The sequence below is a fragment of the Gopherus evgoodei genome, chromosome 2 (genome assembly GCF_007399415.2).
Source record: "Gopherus evgoodei ecotype Sinaloan lineage chromosome 2, rGopEvg1_v1.p, whole genome shotgun sequence".
NCBI lineage: Eukaryota > Metazoa > Chordata > Testudines > Testudinidae > Gopherus > Gopherus evgoodei.
Genome location: NC_044323.1, coordinates 126,110,678 through 126,136,999, shown reverse-complemented (window position 1 = coordinate 126,136,999; position 26,322 = coordinate 126,110,678). Strand labels below are relative to the sequence as shown.

Genomic DNA, 26,322 nt, shown 5'->3' with positions numbered 1-26,322 from the left:
AGTAGAAGGATAGTCCATTCTTACTGACCCAACAACAATTAGATTCGTGAAAGGTCTCGGTAGGACCTTCTCATTAGTGGTGAAAACTGCACCATAATGGGACCTCAGCCTTGTACAATCAATACTTATCAAATCATCATTTGCGTCACTAGCAACATGTTTTATGTCCCACATTCCCACAAAGGTCACCTTTTTAATTGCTGTCACATTGGCCAGAAGCCAGAGCCAATTGGGAGCACTTGTGATTATGCTATTTTTCGTCAGAAGATTATTTCCCTTTGCCTGAAATCCATCCGTAAAGAAATTTCTGAGCTTTGCATCAATTGACCTACCTGCTTAATGGCAGTCTTCCCAAAATCTCATACTTCCAAAGAGACTTCACTCTTTGAACATCAGACAAGTTGTAATGTTCTACCTGCAAAGGACAAAATCAATTAATAAATCACTAAGACTGTTTGGCACTATAGTGGAACGGTTGTGAGGACAGGTATCTGCTCAAAGAATCTCTAACTGGATCTCTGGCTACATCATTCTGTGTGTCCAGTTGACACACACTTCTCCTCTGAATGGAGTAAGAGCCCATTCCACTAGAGCGCAAGCAATCTCAACAGCATCTCTTCGAGAGGTACCTATACTGGATATCTGTGGAGCGGCTACCTGGAGCTCTGTCCATACATTCACAAAATATTAGGCCTTAGTTCAAGCCTCCTCTATGGATGCAGCTACAGATGTAGCTTTCTAGAACATTAAGCTATTTGTTCTTTGTATTACAAGTATCTATACCAACTGCATCCTCACACCCCCTCCTGTTAAATATTGCTTATCGATCACCCACAGGTAGAATACACATAGGGTCTCATGTTCCAAGAAGAGATGCAAGTTACTGAAGGTTCTTCAAAATATCTAGTCCTTATCTGTATTCCACTACGCAGCCTCCTTCCTCTCTGGTTCAGATCCTTCTTGCTTTAGTGGTAAAAGAGGAACTGGACAGAGACATTGGTTTACACTGCCCCTTATACCATCAGTTTGGAGGATAAGGAGAAAAACTTTCCGGGACCAATGGATGCTACTTGCTAGAAATCTCTGAGCACAAGCACATGGAATGCACACCTACACTTGTGTGGAATACGGATAGAGACCAGAACATTCTGATATAGGTCAGTAACCTCCATTTCTTCCCCTCCATTTAAGATCAGATCTTTTTTCCCCACTTACTATGTATGCAAATATTTGTAGTAGCTAAAAACCAATTGCTTGCCTTTTTTTTTCATTTGATATACTGTATGTAGTTGTTAGCTTTCTAGAACAGTAAGCTATTGCTACATATAATTTGCTGTGATTTAATCTTTTCCTATCTGTTTCTTAGGAAGTCCCATGTGCCCTCCTCAAAAATAAAGGTAAATAGTTGTAATATACTAACAGTGTATTAGCACCTTTATGAAATAGAAGCTTTAAAAACTTTCTACTCAAACTGATGTATTTTTTGTGTTTGTTACTGCATATATTGAATGAAAGTATGTGGATGAAAAGATCAGATACCAGTGGAGGTTGTATGAAGTATAGTGTCAATTTCATCCAGTACACAATACTCTGATTTCATGTGCAAAGTTGGTGGTCTTGGATTTTATGTATTTTTGCTACTTTTGTGTACTATATTATTTGCTTTGATTGCTTTTTTTAAAGATTTATTTTAGATATTTAACACTCTTGTTCACTTAAATATGGTCTAAACCTTTGAATTCTTTGGAATCAAAGCATGGATGTGCATATATTTATATGCTTCTTCAAATCTGTAGCAGGATTCAAATAATAGTAAATACATCAGTATACCATTCTATGTGCTTTCAGTGTTAGAAATTTCCAATGCAAATAGTTGGTTTATTCTCCTTCTGACTAGATCTTTTATTAAATCTATACTTGTAACCTCATGGAGAGGAAGACCTTTAGAACTTTTCAGACAAAAAGTCTCCACCAATTATTTAACCTTATTTTCTAAAGTTTTTTTCCCCTTTTTCTAGTATTTTCACTGTTGTGTCAAATACACTTGTGCAATCTTAACCCTAAGTTTAGTGTTTTATATCAGAATAGTTGTTTAAAAAAGTTAACCAGAAAGTGTGCAGCATAAAATGTATCTAAGAATTTCAGGAGGAGAAAAACTCAATGTTTCAAGTTTTCATAAGCAAAATTTTCTAATTGGATTGTAATTCCAATCCGTATTAAGCCCAAAGACTTTATACAGTCCAAAACATTTCAGTCCCTCAGCAGCCTATACTGTGTGCCATAGGCATAGAACTGGAGAGCAACGGCAGAGGCCCTGCAATGGCAGGGAATCGATTAGGTGAGATAATCCCAGCAGGTGAACCCCATGCTGTAGGGGAAGGTGGAAAAATATAAACCAATCTGACCTGGAGAAAAATTTCCTTCCCAGCTCCAAATCTCATGATAAGTATAACACGGAGCATTATGAGCAAAACATACTAGTCAAGTTTCTAGAATAGATTCTATGTACCACCTCAGCCCACTGGTCCACCTCATCCCTAATGCTTCAGAGGAAGGCAAAAATAAACAAAAAACCCACAGAATACATCTAGCCAATTGCTCATTGGTAGTGGGTCTACCCTTTTATTTCTACTGAATAGTCGATTTTAGACAAATATAGCAATCTTTAACTTTTTAATCTTCTTCTCTTTGTTTTATTAGAGGAAATTTCCTGTGTTGGGGATGGTTTTAGTCACTGGTGTTTAACCATTAGGAATAGTGAAAGCTGTTCATCTTGTGGCTCAACATTTCACATTTCAGGCACTTGTAGTCAATGCTTGATATGCTTGGCATTTGCCAATTTAGTGCGGCTTTTTCTTGATATTCGCTGGTCAGAAGCATTGCATGTGCCAACTAGGATCCATGTGATAGAAGAAGCCACGAGAGTTTTGAGGACAGGTTCAGAATAAGAACTGATTCCAGGCCCTTCTGTACACTTTCAACCTTACGTGACCACAAAGTCCAGTGCTGAAAAATTCTTGGTTTTCAGGGAGTCTGGATTGTCCTGTAGGCCAGAGTTCTGCAATGTTCTTACTTAGTACCAAGGGATCATAAGAAGAAAAAAGAACAGCAGTACCACTGTTCTTCGCATGCGCACAAGACTGAAATCTTTTGACCTGCACTATCTTTTGGGGCTGTGCCTGTGCCCTGTATGTCTTTGTGTCCCTCAATTGAGAGGTAGAGTAGGGAACTGTAGTGCTGCTTTCCTTGCTGCTCAGGCTGATGAACTGGATTTGTGATTCTATTTCACAACCACTCTTCTATTGCTGGTTTTGATTTGATGATCCTATTAGTGATTAGTGCTTCCCAGTATCTATTTTTTCCAGGTCCTGTTTTACAATTGCCTTCATTTCAGTTTGGCTTCATTCAGCTTGAAGGGAGCCATTTCTCAGAGAGGCTTCTCCACTGTCTGGAGAGCAGCAGAATGTATGCTCTCTTGCTGTCAGAGCTAGAAATTCTTTGTGGCCTGATGTGGTACCAAGATATTTTGGATTTCCCTCTGTTGGTATTCAAGAAATGGTCTCAAAGACCAGTAATTCATCCTGTGATCCCTCAGTGGAACTTAATCCTCATCCATGTAGATTTTGATGCAACCAACTCTCATGAAAGGCCTTAGGACAAACTTCTTTCCTTTTAAGATGTTTTTTCTTTCCAGAGTGATTTCAGGTGAGTGAATGAGTTGAACTCTCATCTTTTCTCGTCCTTACTTCCCTTGTTTTCCAGAAAGATATTTTTTTGGTTTCATTCAGAATTTGTTCACATGATGAATACCACGTTCTATCTATTGTTCTTCTCCTCTCAGTCCTAATCTAGTATTCCCCACCCACGACTAGAAGCTGCATTTATTGGATGTTAAGCATGTTGTCGACTTTAATCCTATTCTAAATTTAGAAAGTCAAAGCAGGGTTACAAAGGTAATGCTATATCTACCATAGCTTTTGGTAGGTGGGTCTTATGCTATATTCTTAAAGCATATGACCAGACTGTCAGATAAACTTGTCAGATTCCATGTAGCTAGAGAAATCTTCATGAGCAGTGAACATGCTGAAGCTTTCGTGAACAAGGTAAGACAGCAGCATGGTCATCTCCTCACTCCTTTATAAATTGTCATCAGTTAGGTATCTCCACTTCTCAGGATACCTCCTTTTGGCTGCAAGGACCTGATAGTGGCATGTTAAGGTAGTCCCACCTCCTTGGTTACTGCTTGCTACATCTTCTTTTTGTGCCTTAATCCAGTGTTGTAGGATGGAAGAGAAAGACATACAACAAAGGGGGAAATTACCAGTAATTCTGTCTTTTCCTCTTCTGTACTATATCTCATCCACCTCCCCTTTGGGTGTTGTTTTGCTGCTTGTTTTATTTCTTTCTGTCTTTCATACTTTTTCCTTCTCTGTAGATCTGGAAGTTCTCTTCCTGATGGGATGCAGTTGTAACTGAGACTTACGGAATCAGGGGCAAGGTTTTAGAATTCTTTGCCTCCCTGCTTCCAGTAGGTGTCACCATAACACTGTCTTTGAATTCAGTGTTGTAGGATGGGAGTTGAGGAGACTACAGCAGTGTCACCGGTAACTAATATTCCCTACTTTATGTAGCAACATAAAGATGGTCAAATTTTCAGATTTTTAAAATCCATTAGCTGTTTCATGAACCACTTTCTTAATGTGTTTAAGTAGTTCTAAGTATGTTGTTATAAACTTCCAAATTATGCTTTTATCAGTACTTGTCACTATTCTGCAGGCATGCTTAGGTACTGCTGTAGGTATTTGAATGTAAACTGAAATGCAACAGCGTCAGCCCACATTGGAAGTACCTCACAAGTGACTCCACTTCTCTTGTAACCTGCCATTTACAGGGACTTTTTGCTCAGAGCATTTAATCAGTATATTGTCAGTTTACAATCTGTCACCAATTTGAATGGTCTAAAAATCAAATGTTGGTGGTATTTTCTTACCAGGATCATTCCCCTTAGTTAAAGACTAGTGGTGGTCATTTTAATATTGAGGCTATTAAGCAAGAAGCCAAAATACAACCACCAGGCTTATGCTTCAAAAGAATTATAAAAGACAGTTTGGTCCGGTGTCACATTATAAATCCTCATTATAATAGCCTCTCTATACAGTGATTTGTGCTGCACCTGTAAGAATGTACCCTATTTTCTTCATTTCATATGAATTTTAATGTGGTCTTGCTACACACATTTACTTATCGCAATCATATAATATGTAGTCAAAAGCTGAATATTTAAATAATAAACACATTTTTTCTATTTGAACAGCTGATATTACATTTATGTGTGACAAGCGATGTAACAAGAAACGGTCATGTGGACGACACAAGTGTAATGAAATTTGCTGTGTGGTAAGTTCATTTATACAGTGTAAGGTATGTCTGCACTATGAAATTAGGTCGATAGTATAGAAGTTGATTTTTAGAAATCGATTTTATACAGTCGATTGCGTATGTCCACACTAAGCGCATTAAGTCACCGAAGTTCATCCTCACTACCTTGGCAAGCATCGACCTACAGAGCAGTGCACTGTGGGTAGCTATACCACAATTCCCGCAGTCTCCGCTGCCCATTGGAATTCTGAGTTAAGCTCCCAATACCTGATGGGGCAAAAACATTGTCACAGGTTCGATAGTGGTGGGCCCCCACCTAGAATGCCATTCAGCTATTCATAGAAGTTGCACGTGTGGGGCTCTGACCTGGAGCGACCTTTTGCCTCCTTTGTCTTTTGGCAGGCATGCCTGAGCTCCTTAACGTTAACACGGCGCTGCTGTGTGTCCCTGGTGTAGCCTCTGTCCAACATGCCCTGTGAGATTTTGGCAAATATATTTGCATTTCTTCTTTTGGATCAGAGTTCTGCCTGCACAGATTCTTCTCCCCATACAGCAATCAGATCCAGTGTGTCCCTTTCGGTCCATGCTGGAGCTCGTTTGCGATTCTGGGATTGCATGGTCACCTGTGCTGCTGAGTGCAGCTGAGCTCGCCACACTGACCAAACAGGAAATGAAATTCAAAAGTTCCCAAGGCTTTTCCTGTGTACCTAGCTAGTGCATCAGAATTCAAAGCGCTGTCCAGAGCGGCCACAATGGAGCACTCTGGGATAGCTCCCAGAGGCTAATACTGTCAATTTGCATCAGCACTACCCCAGATCTGACCCAGCAAGGTCGATTTTAGCACTACTCCCCTCGCCAGGCAGGAGTTACAGAAGTCAATTTTAAGAGCCCTTTAAGTCAACGAAATGGGGTTGGTTGTGTGGATGCGGTCATTTTAAAATTGCGGCTAAATTCGACCTAACACCGTAGTGTAGACCAGGGCTAAGAAATGGTTCAGTATAAAATGCTACATCTGTACTTATTTTTTTTTTAAAAATAGTATGTGAAAATGCTCCCAAGATGTAGATTCTCTGTTTTGTAATGTAAAATATTCATCCTTACACTTTGTTCAAAAAGTCTTTAGGATTAATGCTGTGCACCCAAGTGTGATTGTGTAACTAAGACAGTTGTTTTCAACCCGTGGCACGCAGGTCACATGCAGCCCAATTAGCACACAGCTGTGGCCCAGCTGTGTGCTAAAGCCCCTAGGGCTGGGGTCCTAGCTGCCATGCTGCCCGGCCCCTGCAGGCCTGGCTGCACTGCTGCCTGACCACCACGGGGCCGGCTCCGGGGGCTCGGCTGCCTGGCCCTGCTTTCTGGAGGGTCTCTGAGTGGGGTTGCTGGGCATAAGGGTCTGTGAGGGAGTTTGGGGAGGTGCGCTGTGGTTCTCAACCTGCAGCCCAGATAACACATTGTGGACCACATATATGAAAATAGGTTGAGAACCACTGAACTAAGAGCTATCAACACACAAGCTGTACCACTTTAACTATACTAGTATACTTAAAGCAGTACAACCATTTAGTATGGATACAATTATACCAGTATAAATGTGCTTTATACCAGTATAGCGGAGTAAACTATAGTAGTATAACGCATCTGTATATCAATTTAACTGTGACCATGCTAGGGGCTGTATAAAATAACTTTGGTTAAAAAAAAAAATCACACCCCTTACCAAATACAAATCCTATACCAGCACACAACTTGGTGTATACTAGTCCTAAGTTGATAAAATTCCAGTTGAAGAATGAGATACTGTCATAGATCTACAGGATTGGTGCTGTGACCCCCAGCTTTGGAGTAGTCTCAGGAAGGATCCTTTCAGTGTGCCAGACCCCCTTGGGGTCTCACTCTTCCTCCAGGGTAAGCCATGTGGTTTTCTGCCTCCTTAGACTGGACCTCTGGGCTTTCACACCAAGAGCTCCTTTCATTGAGTCCCACTGAGACAGACCCCTAAGGGAGACTTGTACAATCTTAGAGAGCAATGCACCTCCACCAGCATCTGCAGTGACACTCAGCAAGTGTTGTCAAACTGTAGGGGTTTATTTGTCGACTAGAATGCAGCATAGGAAGACCTTGGTTAGCAGAGAAAAATGAATAAGGCCCTACCAAATTCATGGTCCATTCTGGTCAGTTTCACGTTTTCACATTTTTATATCTGAAATTTCACGGTGTTGTAACCATGAGGGTCCAGACCCAAAAGAGGGTTCTAGAGAGATTGCAAAGCTGTTGTAGGGGGGTCACGGAATTGCCATCCTCATTTCTGCACTGCATTCAGAGCTAGGCTCTGAAGGCAGCACCCATGGAGCTTCCTACAGCTGCAGGAGGTTCGTGGAGGTGGGTGGGTCTGATCTCCCCTGAGTGCTGCTCCCCTGTGCTGCTGATCTCCCCTGTGCTGCTGGGAGTGTCCAGCCACGCTAGGGAGGGACCGGACTTGCTCTTCCCCCTGCATGGCTGCATTTGCGGGGAGATCTTCGCCCTCTAGCCCTTAACTTCCATCTCACACTGCCACCATCCTTTGTTCCTGAACGGGGGAAATGCTTCTTGTCTTCCTGCAGAGAAGAGGGACAATCTGTGGTCATTGGTTGCCAGGTTTCAATATCCCAGTGATTTGCTTCGTGGTTTCTCCACTGACATGGGGGGGATTAAGGCCCAATTAGTCCCAGACAGCTATGCTGCTGACCAGCAGCCTAAAGCCAAAGGTGCTTCTCACACCTTTGTCTTTAGCCTGCCCTGAGAGTATACAGACCTTCCCATCACCACCACCACCCAAACTAGGTAATGCTACAGTATATGGGGAGACTGAGGTATACATAGTCTTCATAAAAATATTGCAGAAAATGCCAACTTTATCACAGATGCTCAGCATGTGATGTGAAAAGAATCTTAACGACTGTTAATTTGTTCTATCCTTGGGCCATGGCCAGTAGTGGATTTTAATCATGTTTTGCCATTTTTGGGGGCATTTTAGAGGGGGAAAAGCATTGATAATGTAGTAATTTTTCATAAATATTTTTTCCAGGACAAAGAACATAAGTGTCCCTTGGTTTGTGGACGCAAACTCAATTGTAGCCTTCATAGATGTGAAGAACCTTGTCACCGCGGCAACTGTCAAACATGCTGGCAGACAAGTGAGTATACTACAGTACATATATTCATCTTTAGAAGATTAGTGCACTGTAGACATTTTAAATGCTGATCCTTTAATAGGTTTATTCTCTGATTAGGTGTGTTATTGAAAGTGCGTTATTTTTCTATAATAAAAATTCAGATGCTCAATTATGAAGATGATCGTGATTGCCATATTTTGCCATGAGTAACGAAATTGTATAATTGAATTAGATGGACTTACTTTATTTGTTAGATTTAATAATTTCACTACAGGATTTATATTTAAAAAAAAATAATTTCAGTAAAATTTACATACAGTTTAAGGCCCTGATCCTGCAGTCACTTAGGAACAAGATTAACTTCACAGACACAAGCAGTTCTTCATAAGAATTAAGGTCCCAGTTGTGTTTCATCAGTTTTTTTTCACAAGCACTAAATTTATTTTAAAAGGTCTCAAATTGAAAATGTTGCAGACTGGCTTCGTTTAGCCGCGGAACCAGACTCTATATAAATTTTTCCATACTGGCCCAATTGTATTCTTTTAAGTCCAGCCTAGTGGGACCACCTACAGGAATGGAACTTATGTCATCTCCATGCCTTGGAGATTTTTGGGCTCTCTGCTCAGATGTTGAATTATGGAAACGTCTGTGGAGTCAACACCTGTCCACTGATGCTGCACTGAGACCAACACTCAGCCATCAAATAGTAACAATTTTTGGTGATTACTAAAATATACAGATTCAGACATGTTTTGTATGTGTTGCGGTTTGATGATTAGATCAACATAAATAAGTGTCAGTTGGGGGTGTGAAAAAACCCCACACCCATGACTGACATAGTTATGCTGACCTAACCCCCAGTGTAGATGCAGCTTCTTCCATCCATGTAGCTACTAACATCCAAGGAGGTGATGTTCCACATAGACAGAAGAACCTTTTCTGTCATTGTAGGCTGTCTCTGTTGCAAAGTAATGTATGAATAGCTATGCCAACATAGCTATCCTGGTGTAATCTCCATAGTGTAGCCATACACAGAGTTTTCATTTTATTCCTTGTCCCCGATTAACCCAGTCTCCATCTTTCTGTGTTTAAATGCATTTTGCTGCAGAAATGAATCTTTGGTTAGTTAGTTAGTACCCATTACGCCTCTGGCATTTAGGGCAAGGATGAAGCTCGTCTATTTCTGGCAAGTCTTTCAGTGGTTCTCAGCCGTGCCCCAGGTTTTTCAGCTCTGCTTCCACATTTCTTCGTCATGTTGTTTTTGGGGGACCACGTTTTCGTTTGCCTTCAAGGTTCCATCTTATTGCTGTTCTGGTGATGGAATCAGTTTCCATCCGAAGCACATGGCCAATTCATCTCCAACGCCTCCTGGTAATGGTGGTGCTCGTCTTCTCTTGGCTGCATTGTGTGAAATTGTTCTGGACCAAAAGATCTTTAACTTATCATTATTGCTTACAAATTGAAATTATAGACGTTAGGGTGGGAGGGGAAAGATCATGCGGGTCACATCCTTCAATTTGGCCATGTATCCTCTTAACTGTTCATCGGAGTATAATGTAATCTCTTTTAATCCTATGTCTTCATTGACGGTGCTTTAACTACTTACTGGCAGCTATTTTCTTTCTCACTTCATTTAAGTTTATCCTTAGATCTAAAAACAAAGGACAAATTTGAGATAAGCGCATTGCTTCTTTGTAAAGTGTGAATATGTTTTTCCTTTGCTAATAGTTTCCTCACAAATATTTGTTTAGCGCACAATCCTTCCTTTTCTTTCTTTTTGTTAAGGTTAAGAGTCTGTCACAGGTATTTTTAATAAGTCAGGACTGGTCACAGGCAATAAACAAAAATTGATGGAAGACCACAACCTGTGCTTGACTTTTACTAAAAATACTCTGGTGAGGGGAGGCAGGGGTGGGAGGAAAAAGACAAATAGTCAGAGCAGGGCTGGGAGCTTGCAGTTGCTCCAGCCCTTCTGTTGCTCCTGTGGCAGGGGCTGACCTAACCCCGGCCACTGCTTTGGCGGTCCCAGGGTGCTGACCCAGCCACTGCTTCAGCCCTGGGGCTGCTGCTCCACTAGACCCCGGGGCTCACCCCTGCTCCAGCCCTGTCCTAGAAGAAGTCATGGAGGTCCCAGAAACATGAAATCCATGACATCCATGACAGAATCGTATCCTTACTTATAATAGTCCTCCTCTTGTTTCCTTAAACTGTAATCTTTCCTGATGCATGATACCTTCCCACATTTGCCGCTGAGTGTCCTTTATATGACAGATTTGTGTGGTGTCCTCTTTGATGAAGCTTCCAAAGTATTGTGCACAAAGGAATTAATTTTAACTTTGCCTGTTTATATATAACGTTACGTATATGAAAAAAAACCCTACATTTAAAGAATATTAGGGTTGCAAAGTAAGGCACTCAAAGGTTAGGAAATTCCTGAGTAAAGGTTGCCCATGCAACCTTAATTTGGTCTCTTTATACATATCCATTATGATATATGGTTGGTCATTACCTGATAACCTACTATTTAGTCCACAGGATCCCTGCCTCATTCACTTTACAGAATGAATAGTGCTCACTGAATGGGTACTTACTCAGTATTTCTTTTTATATTACTCATTCATGTGGAAAAAATAAATTGTCATTTAAATAATGAGACGGGGATAGAATCCAAATCTCCAGGGCAGCATTATCATTTGTCTAAAACACAAGACCATTATTTCTCTTCCAGCAGTTCCCTCCCTTGTTCATATACACCTTTCAACTTCTGCAACAAATGATGCAGGTCAACAGCTTTATTCACTGAATAACCCCGATTCATTCCCTGAGCACTGTAAATCCTGTGCACTATGAGTAGGGATCCTGGGGAAAAAATAGCACCTGATCATGTAATTAAAAACTGTGTCATAATACATGCACATCAGTGGGACAAATTAATGTTGTGCAGGCAGTGTTAATTCTGGCATATCCTAACTTCTGAGTGCTTGACTTTGCAACCTTTATAATGTTCTTTTAGCGTAGGGCTTTTTTGTGTGTAACCTTCTTGATTTTTAAAAAAGAGTTTATTGATGTGGAGCCATACAACATGGGTTATCAGCAGAATCAGACCCTATACACCACAGGATAGACCTCTGTTACTGAGGCTATGTCTACACTAAAAACTTTGGTTGACCCAAGTCATGTTGGCATACAGCAGCAGAAGTTTTGCATATCCCTTGGGCACATGCATACTTGGTTGCTTGCATTGTCACTAGATGTACTTACCAGGAGTGCTTGTGTCGATGCAAAGTGCAGTGCAGCACAGGTAGGTATGCATTGTCTTCTTGCCTAATGCCTTTTGCAAAATTTTCGCAATGTGTTGTGGAGTAGAAATGAGTCGTGCCAGGATGTCTGGGACTTAGGGGTCAGGTTCCCAAAATGTAGCTTTCTCCATCCCATAATGCCATCCATGGCCCATAATTTTCATGCCTTTTTATTAAAATCCACAAACCTACGTGACATTTTTCAGTGTTCATCCTCTGACACACAGCTCTGCAGTATTCTTATGAACAGTGTTCTTATGAATGTTGCAAATACAAGACACACATTTCTGTATTTGAAGACCCTCAGGAAGTACCACAGCAATGGGGTATATGACGATTTGTTTGAGGACAGTTTAAGGGACATAGCAAAAAACAATTCAAATTGATGGTTGCTATTCATGGAGCAGCTGCACGTGGTGAAGTGCTGCTTCTGGGCCCGAGAAACAAATACTGACTGGTAGGGTCACATCATAATGCAGATTCACAATGACTAGCAGTAGCTGCAGAGCTTTTGGATGCGAAAGGCCAAATTCCTGGATCCGTATGTCAATCTTGCCCCAGCCCTCCACCATAGGGACACAAGAGTGAGAACCGCATTGACAGTGAGGAAGCTAATGAGGGGCAGATTACAACATTAGATCGCTAGTGGCCAGTGGTAAATCATTTTGGGGTTGGAAAATACACATAGGGGACATTGTCATGCAAGTGCTATGCAGGACTGTGACTCTCAGCAACATGCCTCCAAACCCAGTGGAGTGTCTACCCACCTTGCTCCAGATCTCAGCCCAAGGACCAACGGCCAATGTATATAAGGGTGCCACCACCATGCTAACTGTCTCTTCTGGAGTCCATAAGGCTTCCCCACATGCTCTACAACATCCCTACTCCCTTTCTGTCCTGCCACATTGAGTAGGCACCAGAAGCATCTACAGCATGGTCCCCATTTCCCCTTTGCTGGGACCTGTACCATGCAAGGGGAATTGCTTACTTAGGATTCTCCTATCCAATTCTTTTTAGATAAGGATCTTCTTCAACATCCATTGGTCTCTTTCTCTTCATCACCAGATGAGGCAGTACTTGAGGAGTCTACCTCGCCCCCTTCAGATGATTTCTGGGCTGACCAGGACTTAATAAAAAGGATGGTTGTGGCTCTGCATATCCAACCAGAGGAGGTGTAAGAAAAGTTGCACAGATTAGTGGACATTTTGACCTTTGTGGGGCCCTCTAAGGTAGTTCTCCCTATAAATGAAGCTCTCATAGAGTCCATCAAAATCTTATGGCATACCCCATTTTCCCTTCCTCTCACTGTTAAAAGGGCAGAAAGGAGATATGTCCCTTCTTAGAGATATGAATATTTTTACAACCACCTGGTTCCCTGATAGTGTCTGCTGCAAACAGGGAAAGAACCAGGAAAGCTGGACCTCTTTGGTTGGAATATTTTTCACAGGAGAGTTACAACTGAGACTCATGAACCAGTCAACCACCTATCCCACTTCCTAAGTGTTTGGTCCCATGTCACCAGTGGGTCCTAAGCACAGTGATACAGGGATACATCCTTTACATCTGTCTCCACTTCACACTCCTCTTCCCTGTTCCTCTTCAGAATCACACTCACAAGAGTGTGATATTCAGTCTTTCCTCCTTGTTGGGGTCGTAGAGGAAGTTCCCCTGCCTTTCCAAGGAAGAAGATTGTATTCCTGATGCTTCCAAATCCTGACAGCAAAGGAGGGTCTCAGACTTATTTTAGATCTAAAATAGCTGTTTTCAAACTATGGGGTGGACTCCCAGGGGAGGCGCAGGAATGTGTCAGGGCATGCATGACCTGTGTGCTTTTTTTTTTTTTCCCCTTTTCTTTCTCTCTTTCTTCCCCTGACATCAGCCCCAAGCTGGCAGCAACAGCGCAGAAGTAAGGGTGACAATGGAGCACTAAGTCTGCTATGAAAAGTGATGACAAATATCACTTTTCACATTCTCTCCTTTACTTCTAAGTCTGCTGTGAAAAGCGATATTGGCGCATATCCTTTTTCACATTGCCACCCTTCTGTACTGCTGCTGGCCAGTACTGCCTTCAGAACTGAGTGGTGCGGTATATGTACTTGGGGGAAGGGAGAGATGTTAACAACTACAGACACAAAGAAGAGAGGCCCAATCAATTAAGTTTGAGGACCACTGATCTAAAGCAACTAAACAAGTTTCTGAAGAAAAAATTCTTGATGATTACTCTTACTTCTGAAATCCTTTCCTTACAGACTGGGGACTGGTTCGCTGCTCTTGATATAGGGGGAGGGATAGCTCAGTGGTTTGAGCATTGGCCTGCTAAGCCCAGGGTTGTGAGTTCAGTCCTTGAGGGGGCCATTTAGGGATCCAGGGCAAAAATCTGTCTAGGGATTGGTCCTGCTTTGAGCAGGGGGTTGGACTAGATGACCTCTTGAGGTTCCTTCCAACCTTGATATTCTATGATCTCTTGACTTAAGGGACGCTTACTTTCATGGGGCAATTCATCACAGCAAAGAAATTTCCTCAGATTCATGGTCAATGAATCCTACCACCAGCTCACAGTTCTCCCATTTATCCTTGCTCAAGTAAGGAATCCATGTGTTGTCTTACTTGGATGACTAGCTATTGAGAGGCCAGTACAGGTCCCAAGTACTCTCCAGCAAGGCTGCTATCCAGTCAGCCTTCCCCACACTAGGACTCCTGATTAGCACAGAAAAGTCTATACTGACTCTACTCTCAACAAGAATTCATTGGGACAGTCCTGGACACCACACTGGTGAGTGCATTCCTGCCACAAAAGAGGTCCAAGTGTGACAAAGTGGTGATTTTTCTTTGTTATGTTGTATGTGAGTCTTACTCTTTTGCATCAATGCTGTGTGTTCCTCAGTTTCCCTGTGTATTGCATCAATGTTTAGGTGGTGGGAATAAGGGTGTGTGACTTTCGCGGGGGCTGCTCCAGCTGCCTGCACAGATGCTATGGCCACCCCTTTTAACCTGAGACCCAGGACGGGGATGCAACCAGGTGAGTCTTGGCCCGGGAAGCAAGACAAAGGCTGGAGGAGGAGCAGTGAGCCAGGCAATTGGCAGGGAGTCAGTCTCGGCTGGCTTGGGTGCAGGGGGAGGACTGGAGCCCTGGCCTTGGGGTCCCTCCCCTCAAATATGGACTTGGATGAAAATCACTGATTTCTGTGCCAACAAGTTTTGTTCTGCACTGTGTTCCTGTCAACTAATAAACCTTCTGTTTTACTGGATTGGCTGAGAGACATGTCTGTCATGGAGTTGGGGTGCAGGGCCACCTAGCTTCTCCAGGAGCTCCGCCCAGGTGGACTTGCTGCGGGAAGCGCACAGTGTGGAATGGGATACTGAATGCTCCAAGGTCAGACCCAGGAAAGTCTAAGCTGTGTAAGCTTCTTGCCCTGGAGACAGTAAGCTTAGAGAGAGGAGGCATGCTCCCCCAGAGTTCTGACTGACTTTGGAGTAGTTCCAGAGCATCACCCCTGTGACTCCGTGACACCAAGCAATGCAGCCAGGGCCAGCTCTAGGTTTTTTGCTGCCCCAAGCAAAAAAAGAAAAAAAAGAAAAAAATGGCCAGAATGCCACCCCCGGAATTGTGCTGCCCCAAGCATGTGCTTGCTTTGCTGGTGCCTAGAGCCGGTCCTGAATGCAGCTCATTGTACTAGTTCTAAATTGCTCATTCTCTCACTACAGTTTGAAAGTGCTCAAACTTCTAGGGCTCATGGTTCGGCACGCAGGACTGCACTTCAGGGAATTATGGGGTTAGCTCTCCTCAGTATACTCTCCAGCCCACCATCATATGGATAGGGTGGTTGAGATACCTGCTTGAGTCTTGTCCTCCATGGACTGAACGATAGACCCATCAAATGCTAGCACAGGAGTTCCCTTTGCTCCTCCTCAGCAGACACTCATTGGCTCTAGGTTGGGGATCTCACTTAGGTCCCTGTCTAACTCTGGAGCTTTTGTCTTCCTAAGTCTCCATATAAATATTAGAGAACTCAGGGTCAGTTGTTTGGCTTGCATGGCATTCTTCCCACATATCACAGAGCAGAGCTTTAATACCTACTGACAACACAGCAGCCATGTTTCATGTAAATGGACGAGGATCCTGGTCAATGAAGTTATGCTAAGAGGCAGTCTTGTTTGGAACTTTTGCATCAGCCTCAAAGTGGCTTATCATCCAGGGATTCAAAACACTCTGACAGACCATGCAAGCAGATTGTTTGTTTGCAGGCCACCAAATGGTCCCTTCATCCAGATGTGTCCAAGGCCATTTTCCAATAGTGGAGTACTCCCCTACTGGACCTGTTTGCAACAAATGAAAACAAAAAATATCTTGTTTTGTTTCTGGGTGGGATAATTTCCTCCTAAACTGGTCCAAAGCCCTGCTGTATCCCTCCCCTGCAGTTCAGCTACAAGGTCATGTCCAAGGTCAAGCAAGATGGTACTCACATCATACCAACAGCCCCAGCGTAGTCTTGCCAATATTGGTTTTCATCTCTACTAGCCCAATTGGTCAGACCCCCTCCGTCACTCCTGAGAGATGCATATGTCATCTCCCAGGACAACGGCTGCCTCCTCAGTCCCAATCTATAGGCCTGTTAGCGTGGATGCTTCATGCCTGATTTCCTCTGAGTGGTGTTGCTCTAAAAGAGTAGAAGAAATTCTCCTGAATGCTAGGAAGCCTTCAACCAGGTCTAGTTACCTTGCAAAATGGAAGAAATTGTCCATTTGGTCTATGCAAAGAGATGTCCACCCTGCCCAAGTTTCAATTCCACATATCCTGGAATATGTTCTGTTCCTGAAGCAACAAGGGCTGGCCTTTAATTCCGTCAGAGTCTACCTGGTGACTATCTCAGCTTTCCACCTTCAACCCTTTTCTCTTCAAACCCTATGTCTGTTGGATTTCTAAAGGGATTGGATGGACTATACCTGCAGACCTGTAGCCCAATTCTGCAGTTTAGTTCTGACAAAGTTTGATGGCTCCCCCCCTTTGAGCCACTAGCAACTTGCTCCCTGTTACACCTATCTATGAAAGTGGCTTTCTTGGTCATGATTACCTTGGCTTGGAGAGTAGGAGAGCTGTGTTGCCTGGTGTCAGAAACACGCTACACAGTATTCTTCAAAGATAAGGTTTTCCTTCAACCTTATCCAAAGTTCCTGACTAAAGTGGTTTCAAGAAATTTACTTACTACCCTTCTTTCCAAAGCCTCATTCAAGTAGGTGGGAAGAGAAACTCCATTCTCTAGATATTAGAAGTATTAGTCGGATCCAGGCTTTTTATCTGGATAGGACTAGCCCATTCAGATCATCCTCACAGCTATTTGTAGTAATTTCAGAAAGAGTAATGGGCCATCCAGTGTCCACCTAGATAATCTCCTCCGGGATTTCTGACTGTATATGTCTGTGCTACGATTCTGTGGATACAGAACCTCTATCTAAAGTGGTGACTCTCTCAACTAGATCAGAGGCAGCTTCCACGGCCTTTCTCGCTCAGGTGCCCATCCTGGACATTTGCAAGGTGGCATCCTGGTCTTCAATCCACACAGTTACCTCCCACTATGCCGTCACTCATTATTCTAGAGACAATACCAAATTTGAATGCCTGGTCCTGCAATCCCTGTTCAAATAGATTCTGAACCCATCTCCAGCTTGAACTGCTTGAGAGTCCCCCACGGTGGAATGGACATGTTGCAATCACTCAAAGAAAAAAATGGTTACCTACATTTCCGTAACTGTTGTTGTTCAAGATGTGTTGCATATGTCCATTCCACAACCCACCATCCTTAAGAACATAAGAAAGGCCAAATTCCCGGATCAGTGCTCCATCTAGCTCAGTATTCTCTCTTCCAACAGTGGCCAATGCCAGATGCTTCATTGGGAATGAACAGAACAGGGCAATTATCAAGTGATCCATCCCTGTCATCCAGTCACAGCATCTGGTAGTTAGAGGTTTAGGGACACCCAAAGCAATAGGTTGCATCACTGACCATCTTGGCTAATAGCCATTGATGGACTTATCCTCCATGAACTTATCTAATTATTTTTTGAAGCCAGTTATAGCTTTGAGCTTAACATCCCCTGGCAATGAGTTACACAGGTTGACTGTGCAGTGTGTGAAGAAGTACTTCCTTTTGTTTGTTTTAAACCTACCACATATTAATTTCATTAGATGAGCCCTGGTTCTTGTATTATGTGAAGGAGTAAATAACATTCCCTTATTCACTTTCCCCACACCGTTCATGATTTTATAGACCTCTATCATATCTCTCCTTAGTTGCTTTTTTTCCAAGATGAAAAATTCCTGTCTCTATAATCTCTCCTCATATGAAATCTGTTCCATACCTCCACATTTTTTTTTGCCCTTCTCTGTACTTTTTCCATTTCTAATGTATCTTTTTTGAGATGGAGCGACCAGAACTGCATGCAGTATTCAAGGTATATTCATACCATGGATTTATATAGTGCCATTATGATATTTACTGTCTTATTACCTATCCCTTTCCTAATGGTTCCTAACATTGTTAGCTTTTTTGGCTGCCATTGCACATTGAGCAGATGATTTCAGAGAACTATCCGTAATGACTCCCAAGACCTCTTTCTTGAGTGGTAACAGCTAATTTAGAACCTGTCATTTTGTGTGTATAATTGGGATTATGTTTTCCAATATGCATTACTTTGCATTTACCAACATTGAATTTCATCTGCCGTTTTGTTGCCCAGTCACCCAGTTTTGTGAGACCCCTTTTTTAACTCTTTGCAGTCTGCCTTGGACTTAACTATCTTGAGTAGTCTTGTGTCATCTGCAAACTTTGCACCTCACTGTTTACTCCTTTTTCCAGAACATGTGAATATGTAGAATAGCACTAGTCCCAGTACAGATCCCTGGGATACCCTGTTATTTACCTCTCTCCATTGTGAAATGACCATTTATTCCTACCCTTTGTTTCCTGTCATAGGTTCAATTATATGTACATAATTAAACACCTGTAATGCTTTCCCTGTTAACTTAGAGAGCAGGACAGCTATTCTCTGGCCCTCAGTGATGTTCTGTAGCCTAGTGATCCTTTCAAAGATGGTCAAATATTCCTCAGTGCAAACAGTTTCCTTATAACTAGGGCAGAATTTGTCCCAGTCATTTGATCCTTGAAGAGGAGTGCTTGCTGCCTGAGGGTTTTGTATCCATGCCTCCAGCATCCCATGTTCATGATTTCTTCTCCCATTTCCACTCCTCTAGTTCTGTGGCTCACTAATGTGCAGCTGTTTCTGCTGCCTGTTTCTGCTTCTCAGCTTCCAGGACTCTTTGGTGTGCTGCTTTCTCTGACTTCCACTTTTGCTTTTCTGCCTCCAGGGTTCTCTGGTGAGTTTCCTCTTGTGCTGGCTATTTCTCTTTGGATGCTTACATCTGGAATTCTCGTTCCTTTGCCATCTCTGACCTGGCCAACTGTAACTTCATGGCTGTTTCACTGAGGGCTGCCTTAAGCTGATTTTCTAAGCCATTGCACTCAGGCCATTTTATTAGATCAGTCTGATCTTTTAACCATTTATCTGTTGGCTCATTTTATACTTTTAGTTCTCTTTCCTTTACCTGAAATAAAAAACATGGAAAATAACGAACTTCAAACTTTTATTTGTTCCCCAACCATCTCGTTTGTGAACCTCTTAGAATCTAAATTACAAGTGCTTGGGGCCTGATACTTAGCTAACCAATAAACTGTGCTTAAATCCTGGCAACTACATCATTATGAAGGTTATTAGGATACCCAGGCCTCTAAGTCACCTTGTTAATCCCCTCTTTCCAGCATGCTTATCTGGATGCTACCTCTCTGATATCACCAGCTTGTTAGCAACCCAAACTCTCTCCTCTGAGCAATGTTAGCCCTTACTTTGCTTTGCAGGTTAACAATAGATGCACTTCAGTTACCCCTTATCCACTGAAAGTTCCCAGAAATACTAGGTCTGCCGTCTCTAAGGGATCAGTGTACATAGCAGCTTGCATGATTCATGCAAGCTTGGGGACATCCTCGCCCACCTTCAGTCCCTCTTACTGGCCCTAGTGCAGCCCATGGGACCCATAAGCATGATTCCACAGATCAGAGAAATCTAACGGAGTCACTCTCTTACCGCAAGAGAGTAATTAGAGCTTTGACTTGATCCCCATGAGCTGGATCCACTAGTTCTACCAGTACTGGCAGCGTTATCCTCCTCATCTCCCAATGAGGCAGTCATCCCAGCTTCACCATTCCCTCTGGGTTACAGTAAGCAATTTTGAGAGCTGCTATGGTAGGGTGTCAGAGGAGCTCCAGATGTTCCTGGAGAGGGACACACAACTCAAGCTCCTGGACATCCTGCGTCACACAGGGTCCAGCCAAATAGTACTGGTGAATGAAGCCAGATATGTCCAGCATATATTTGCAATGTGCACCTCTACCCCCAAGAGGCCTAAGAAGCACTACTTTGTCCCAGCTAAGGGAGCAGAGATTCCATCTGCCCACCTTGCACCAAACTCCCTGCTTGTTCAGATTGTCACAGAAAGATCTAGACACTCACTCTGAAATTAGGAGGCCAAGTGACTGGACCTGCTGGGAAGGAAGGTTTTTACATCATCTAGTTCAATATTCTGAATTGGAGGCTAAGTATGATTTTCTGAATTACTGAAAGTTCTTGGATTTTAAGGACAAATTTCCCCATCAAGACATGGTCAGTTTCAGGCCTTTATTGATGAAGGCAAGTTGGTGCCCAGAACTGCATTTGCGGAGAGACTATATCACAATCAAGCACTTGCCCTTTAAGACCAACCTTTTCAACAAAAAGACTGAGGAGTCTTTGCACGCACTATAGGACTTCAAGGCAGCCCTTCATTTTCTGTGTATATATACACCTGCCCTAAAGATCCACAAACATCCTGGCAAAACAAGAACTGTGCCTCAACCATTTTACCATCAGTGATTCTGTGAACCTCTTTGTGAAAGGCAGAGTGTGCAAAATCCACGATACCTACATCCTACACATCCTTCACATCAATCCAACCTTATTCCCCAGACATAAGATACTGTTGATACCATCTCCACTCAATCCTCACATATGCTTTGGTGGCTTGTTTTTCACAACTGGAGTGCAATAACGATGGACAAGCTTGGTGCTGAATATCATACATTCCGGCTATACCAATATGTTTTTTTCTTCCTGCCCCCTCCAAAACTCCCTTCCCATCCTTCTTTGAGACCATTCTCATGAGGAGATCCTTTGCCCAGAAGTAGAATCCCTCCTTAGAAATATTTCCTAGTTCCCAAGAAGAAGGGAGGGTGGAGACTCACTCTCCATCTGCACCAACTCAGGGTCTCTTTTTTTTATTTGCAAATTAAAATTCCATATGGTTACACTGGCATCCCTCAAAAGGAACACAGTTTTCAATATGAAAGGTGCATAATTTCATGTGAACATTGACCCCTTCCACACAAGATTTCTGTCAGGTTTGTGATTGATCCTGACCAGTACCAATACAGGGTAAGCCCATTTGGCCTAGCAGCCACACCCAGCATCTTCATCGAAGTGTTTCTAGTAGTAGCAGCATAGTTCAGATACAGCAGCTTCACCATTTTCCTATATTTAGACTATTGGCATCTTATTGAAAGGACACATGAGAAAGCCCTCACATCAACATCATCTCTGCTTCACCTTCTCTCATCCCTAGGAATCTGTGTGAACATGGAAAATCTACCCTTTTTCCAACTAAGACCAGGTAATGTGCACCTCTTGAACATAATTTCAGACTTTCCTTTCTCTCCCAGGATGCATCATGGACTTAATGTCACGCTGTTTACTAGACTCCACTTCTATTTCCTGAAGACGTAGTTCCAAACAGTATATAAACCAATCAGTCATAGCATGAACACCATAGTGACACTTTCTACCAGGGTGAGGACCTCACTAACTTGGTGGAAAAATCCTGAACAAGTGTGTGTACGTATTCCTTTCCTAGCCCCACACCTGACAAGATGTCATTACGGATGCCTCCATGATAAGCTGGGGAGCTCCTGTGTACAGTCAGATGGTGCAGGGACTTGGATGCCTTGAGAGCCCAGAATGCTCATCAGTCTTGTGGACTTCTGGGCAATCCAGGAAGTTTTTGAAGCCTTTCTACCAGTTAGCCAGTTTCACCAGGTACTCATAATGTTGAACAGCATAACTGTATTCTACATGAACAGGGGTGAGTGAGATCCATCCCCCTGGGTGTAGAAGCTGTTACCTTATGGAACTGGTAGATCAAAAATCATATTACCCTATTGGCAGTGTACTCTCCAGAAATGCAGAATTATTTGGCAGACAGCCTTAGTCAGTAGTGAATAGCATTTTCTCTCAGTGGGGAACTCCCATTTGGGGCAGGCAAACAGGAAATGCAACATGTGCTTCTCCAGGGGAGCTCAAGAAATGCACTCCAGAGGCAATATTCTCCTTCCGACCTGGTCAGATTACTTGAGCTATGCCTACCCCTCCCATCAAGATACCACCTCAAGTTCTATAGAAGATTTATCAAGACAAAGCATAAGTCATTGCTCCCAAACAGCCCAGACTGTTCTGGTTTCTAAGCCTCCTACAGATGTCATCCCATCCAGCGATCAGCGTGCAATCCTTTCCATATCTTCTGACTCAGGAGAATGATAGGGTCTACCATCCCAACCCCAAAGCACTTCATCTCATGGATTAGCATTTGGATGGCTGTCAAGCCTAGAAAGTACCTGCTGTGAAACCATGCAGCCATTCTTAATAACAGCAGAAAGGACTCCACCAGAAAATGCTACCTAGCTAAGTGGAAGCACGTCCCTATTTGGACCCAACAAAAGCATATATCTTCAGAGACAGCAGATAGTCTCGCTGTTTTAGACTTACTGTGAAGGCATCAGTTCTTTCCCTTAATTCACTGCAAGTTTCCCTTAATTCACTGGCAATCAGCATGTGTCATCTGTCATCAGAAAGTCACTTGATCTTTACCCAGCCAGTAACCAAATTCTTGAAAGGCCTGACGAGAACCTTTCCACCAATAAACAAACAAAACCTTCAGTGTGACCTTAACTTAGTACTTTTAGCACTCACTAAGTCACCCTTTGAACAACTAGCTATGTGTTCCGTATTTTAGCTCTTGATGAAGGTAGCATTCCTCATTGCTACACCTTGGCCAGAAGGGTAAGTGAACTCATAGCACTGACAACTGATCCTCTGTATGCAATGTTTCATAAGGACAAAGGTTTGCTATGACTACACTCAAAATTCAGTTTTGGAATTTCACCTAAATTGGCTAGTTCACCTACCTATGTGTTTTGGGGGTAGGGGAGTGATTTATTTGTTTTTTGTTTTCCTGAAGCCCTATGCCTCTGGCGAGGAGAGGATTCTTCATTTCCTTGATGTGCGATTTTTACCTGCTGAAAACAGAACCGATCAGAAAGCCTCCTAGGGTATGTCTATGCTGCAATTAAACACTTGTGGTTGGCTATTGTCAACTGACTCGGCTATAGGGTTGTTTAATTTGTGGTGTAGATGTTTGGGCTTGGGCTGGAGCCCTGGCTCTGGGACCCTGTGAAGCAGCAGAGTTCCAGGACTCAAGCTCAAGCCCAAACGTCTACACTGCAATTAGACAGTCCCATGGCCTGAGCCCAGTGAGCCGAAGTCAGTTGACGGGGCCAGCTGTCAGTGTTTAATTGCAATATAGGCCCTACTCCTAGACTGTTGGTTACCATAGTGGAACGAGTTCAAGGTCAAAATACATCCTCCCAGACAATCTCTAAGTGGGTCTCTATCACTGTATCGTACTCTATAGTTGACACAACTCTCTCCACCATATGGGCTTATTCTACAAGGGTGCATAAGGGGCATCAGTGGCATCACTTCAGGAGGTATCCCTGCTTGATATTTGCAGTTCAGTTACATGGAGTTCCATCTAGACATTCATGGGACATTATGCCTTGGTCCAAGACTGCTCCACTGACCCATGCTTTGTGGCAGTGGTTCTACATACATCCTTGCACCCTCCTCCTCTCTAGGTACTATTTTATCAGTCACCTACAGTAGAATATGCACTCGAAGAAGAAAGGGAAGTAACTGGAGTTATTCAAGGTATGTGGTCCCTATCTGTATTCCACTACCCACTCTCCTTCTCTACTTCAAATCATAACTGGCTTTGCCATAGACAATGGAACGGAAGAGTCAGTTGGTTTGGCCTGCCTCATTCTTTATGCCCTCAGTACAGAGCACAAGGATAGCAGGGGTTTGGGCATGGACCAACAGAGACTGCTTGCAAGAATTCTCTGGTCTCAGGCACATAGAGCACATTTATACCTACAGTGGAATACAGATAGGGACCATGCATCTCAAAGAACTCCAGTTATAAAGGTAAGTAACTTCCCTTTGTGCATTTCTCTGGATTCCCCTCAGTCTCTCTCCTGCATCCCCTTCATTCCCTTCTGGTCACAGCCACAATCCGTATATTGAATGTACTTGATGACCTTGCATCAACCAGAATTGTAGTCTTGTTTAAGATCTTGTCAAAGTAATTTGATATCAGTTTTCTAAGCAAGAGGAAAACCAGCAAGAGACTTTCTACAGAGTCAGAAGCAGGAGAGAATGTCTTTTAGCTTCTGTCTGTATAAAATCTTTCTTGCTTCTTTCTTTGCTTAACATCTTGCTGATGGTGTGGTTGATGTGGTTAGGTCCTATGATGGTGTCCCTTGAATAGATATGCGGACAGAGTTGTTGCAGGGGTTTTGTTTCAGGGTTTGGTTCCTTGGTTAGTATTTTTTCTTGTGTGGTGTGTAGTTGCTGGTGAGTATTTGCTTCAGATTGGTGGGCTGTCTGTAACCGGACACTGGTGTCTCCCAAGGTCTGACAGAGTGAGGGATCGTCCTTCAGGATAGGTTGTAGATCCTTGATGATGCGCTGGAGAGGTTTTAGTTGAGGGTTGTAGGTGATGGCTAGTGGCGTTCTGTTACTTTCTTTGTTGGGCCTGTCTTGTAGTAGGTGACTTCTACTTCTTCAACTCTGTCAGCATATCTATTCAAGGGACACCATCATAGGACCTAACCACATCAGCCACACCATCAGGGGCTCATTTACCTGCACATCTACCAGTGTGATATATGCCATCATGTGCTAGCATGCCATGTACATTGGCCACCCGGATAGTCTCTACACACAAGAATAAATGGACACAAATCTGACATCAGGAATTATAACATTCAAAAACCAGTAGGAGAGCACTTCAGTGTCCCTGGTCATTCAATAACAGACATAAAAGTGGCAAGTTTTCAACCAAAAAACTTCAAAAACAGACTCCAATGTGAAAGTGCAGAACTGGAATTAATTTGGAAACTGGACACCATCAAATTAGGCCTGAATAAACAGGGATTTGGAGCAATCAGATTTTTTAATTGCTCCACTCCAGCTCTGGGTAAAAACCTACTGCTCCACGCTCCAGCTCGGGGCTCTGCTACAAAGCCCTGTGAATAAAGACTGGGAGTGGATGGGTCATTACAAAACCTAATTTCCCCCTACTGTTACTCACATCTTCTTGTCAACTGTTCGAAATGGGCCACTCTCGTTACCACTATAACAGTGATTTTTTTTCCTCCCATGGTATTCTACTGTTAATTAAATTGTCTCATTAGACTGACCTCACACTTGGTAAGGCAACTCTCATAGTACACCGGGTTATTAGCTGCACACCAAGATGACAAATCTTTTTCTGTAATGCAGCCATCAACTTGAACTTTATGCACAGAGAGCCTCTTCTGTCGACAGGCAGGAAACAAAATGTGACCTGTAAGGGACGTGTCATAATAACTATTCCATCATTGGTCAGCATCGTTGCTTATGTAGAACTGTACTTGGAGAAAAAGCTCTTACACTCACTCAGACTCCCATTAGCATGTGTTGTTTCCTCACTCAGGAGTTTATTTTGCAACTAGTTTATATACCTAGTGTAGCAAGTCAGTGTGGCTCCTTGTTAACAGGGAAAGATTAACAGCTCAGACTTCAGTAACCTAGCCTGAACAAAAGGCCCAGATCCCCAGTTACATGGCACTGAGAGAGACAAACAGATCAAACATGCAGCTCACTAAGTCAAATCAAATTGGAGGTTCTGCAACTGCTACTCAAACTCCCCTTAGCCTCTCCTGTTTGCCTTAAATCTTAACATGAGTACGGTACTTAAAGTTCTGCTAATTTAAAGGACCTACCATTTTAAAAATCTTTAACTTTAGTAGCTGCTGTATTAACATGCTCTTTAGTTACTATTGGATTAAAAAGGATTTCATCATTATATAATATAAATACATTATCCAGTTTGACTCCAAATACAGAACAGAAATATTTATTGAACACGTTTGTATTGTGTACCTCCTTATTCAGTTTTATCTTCATCTAGTAATGAATCTATATCCTTTCTGAAATGTGTTTTGTTCCTGATTTTTTTTTGAAAACCTTTCTTA

General features: G+C 42.7%; 1 protein-coding gene across 1 annotated transcript in view; it reads left to right on the top strand.

Moving 5' to 3' along the window:
- NFX1 (nuclear transcription factor, X-box binding 1) overlaps positions 1-26,322 on the top strand; it is a 185,617-nt gene that overhangs the window by 90,710 nt on the left and 68,585 nt on the right. The window contains exons 11-13 of the mRNA XM_030551651.1: positions 1,367-1,397; positions 5,315-5,397; positions 8,444-8,552. Of these exons, the coding sequence (XP_030407511.1) occupies positions 1,367-1,397; positions 5,315-5,397; positions 8,444-8,552 (223 nt within the window). The remainder of the gene's footprint in view (positions 1-1,366; positions 1,398-5,314; positions 5,398-8,443; positions 8,553-26,322) is intronic.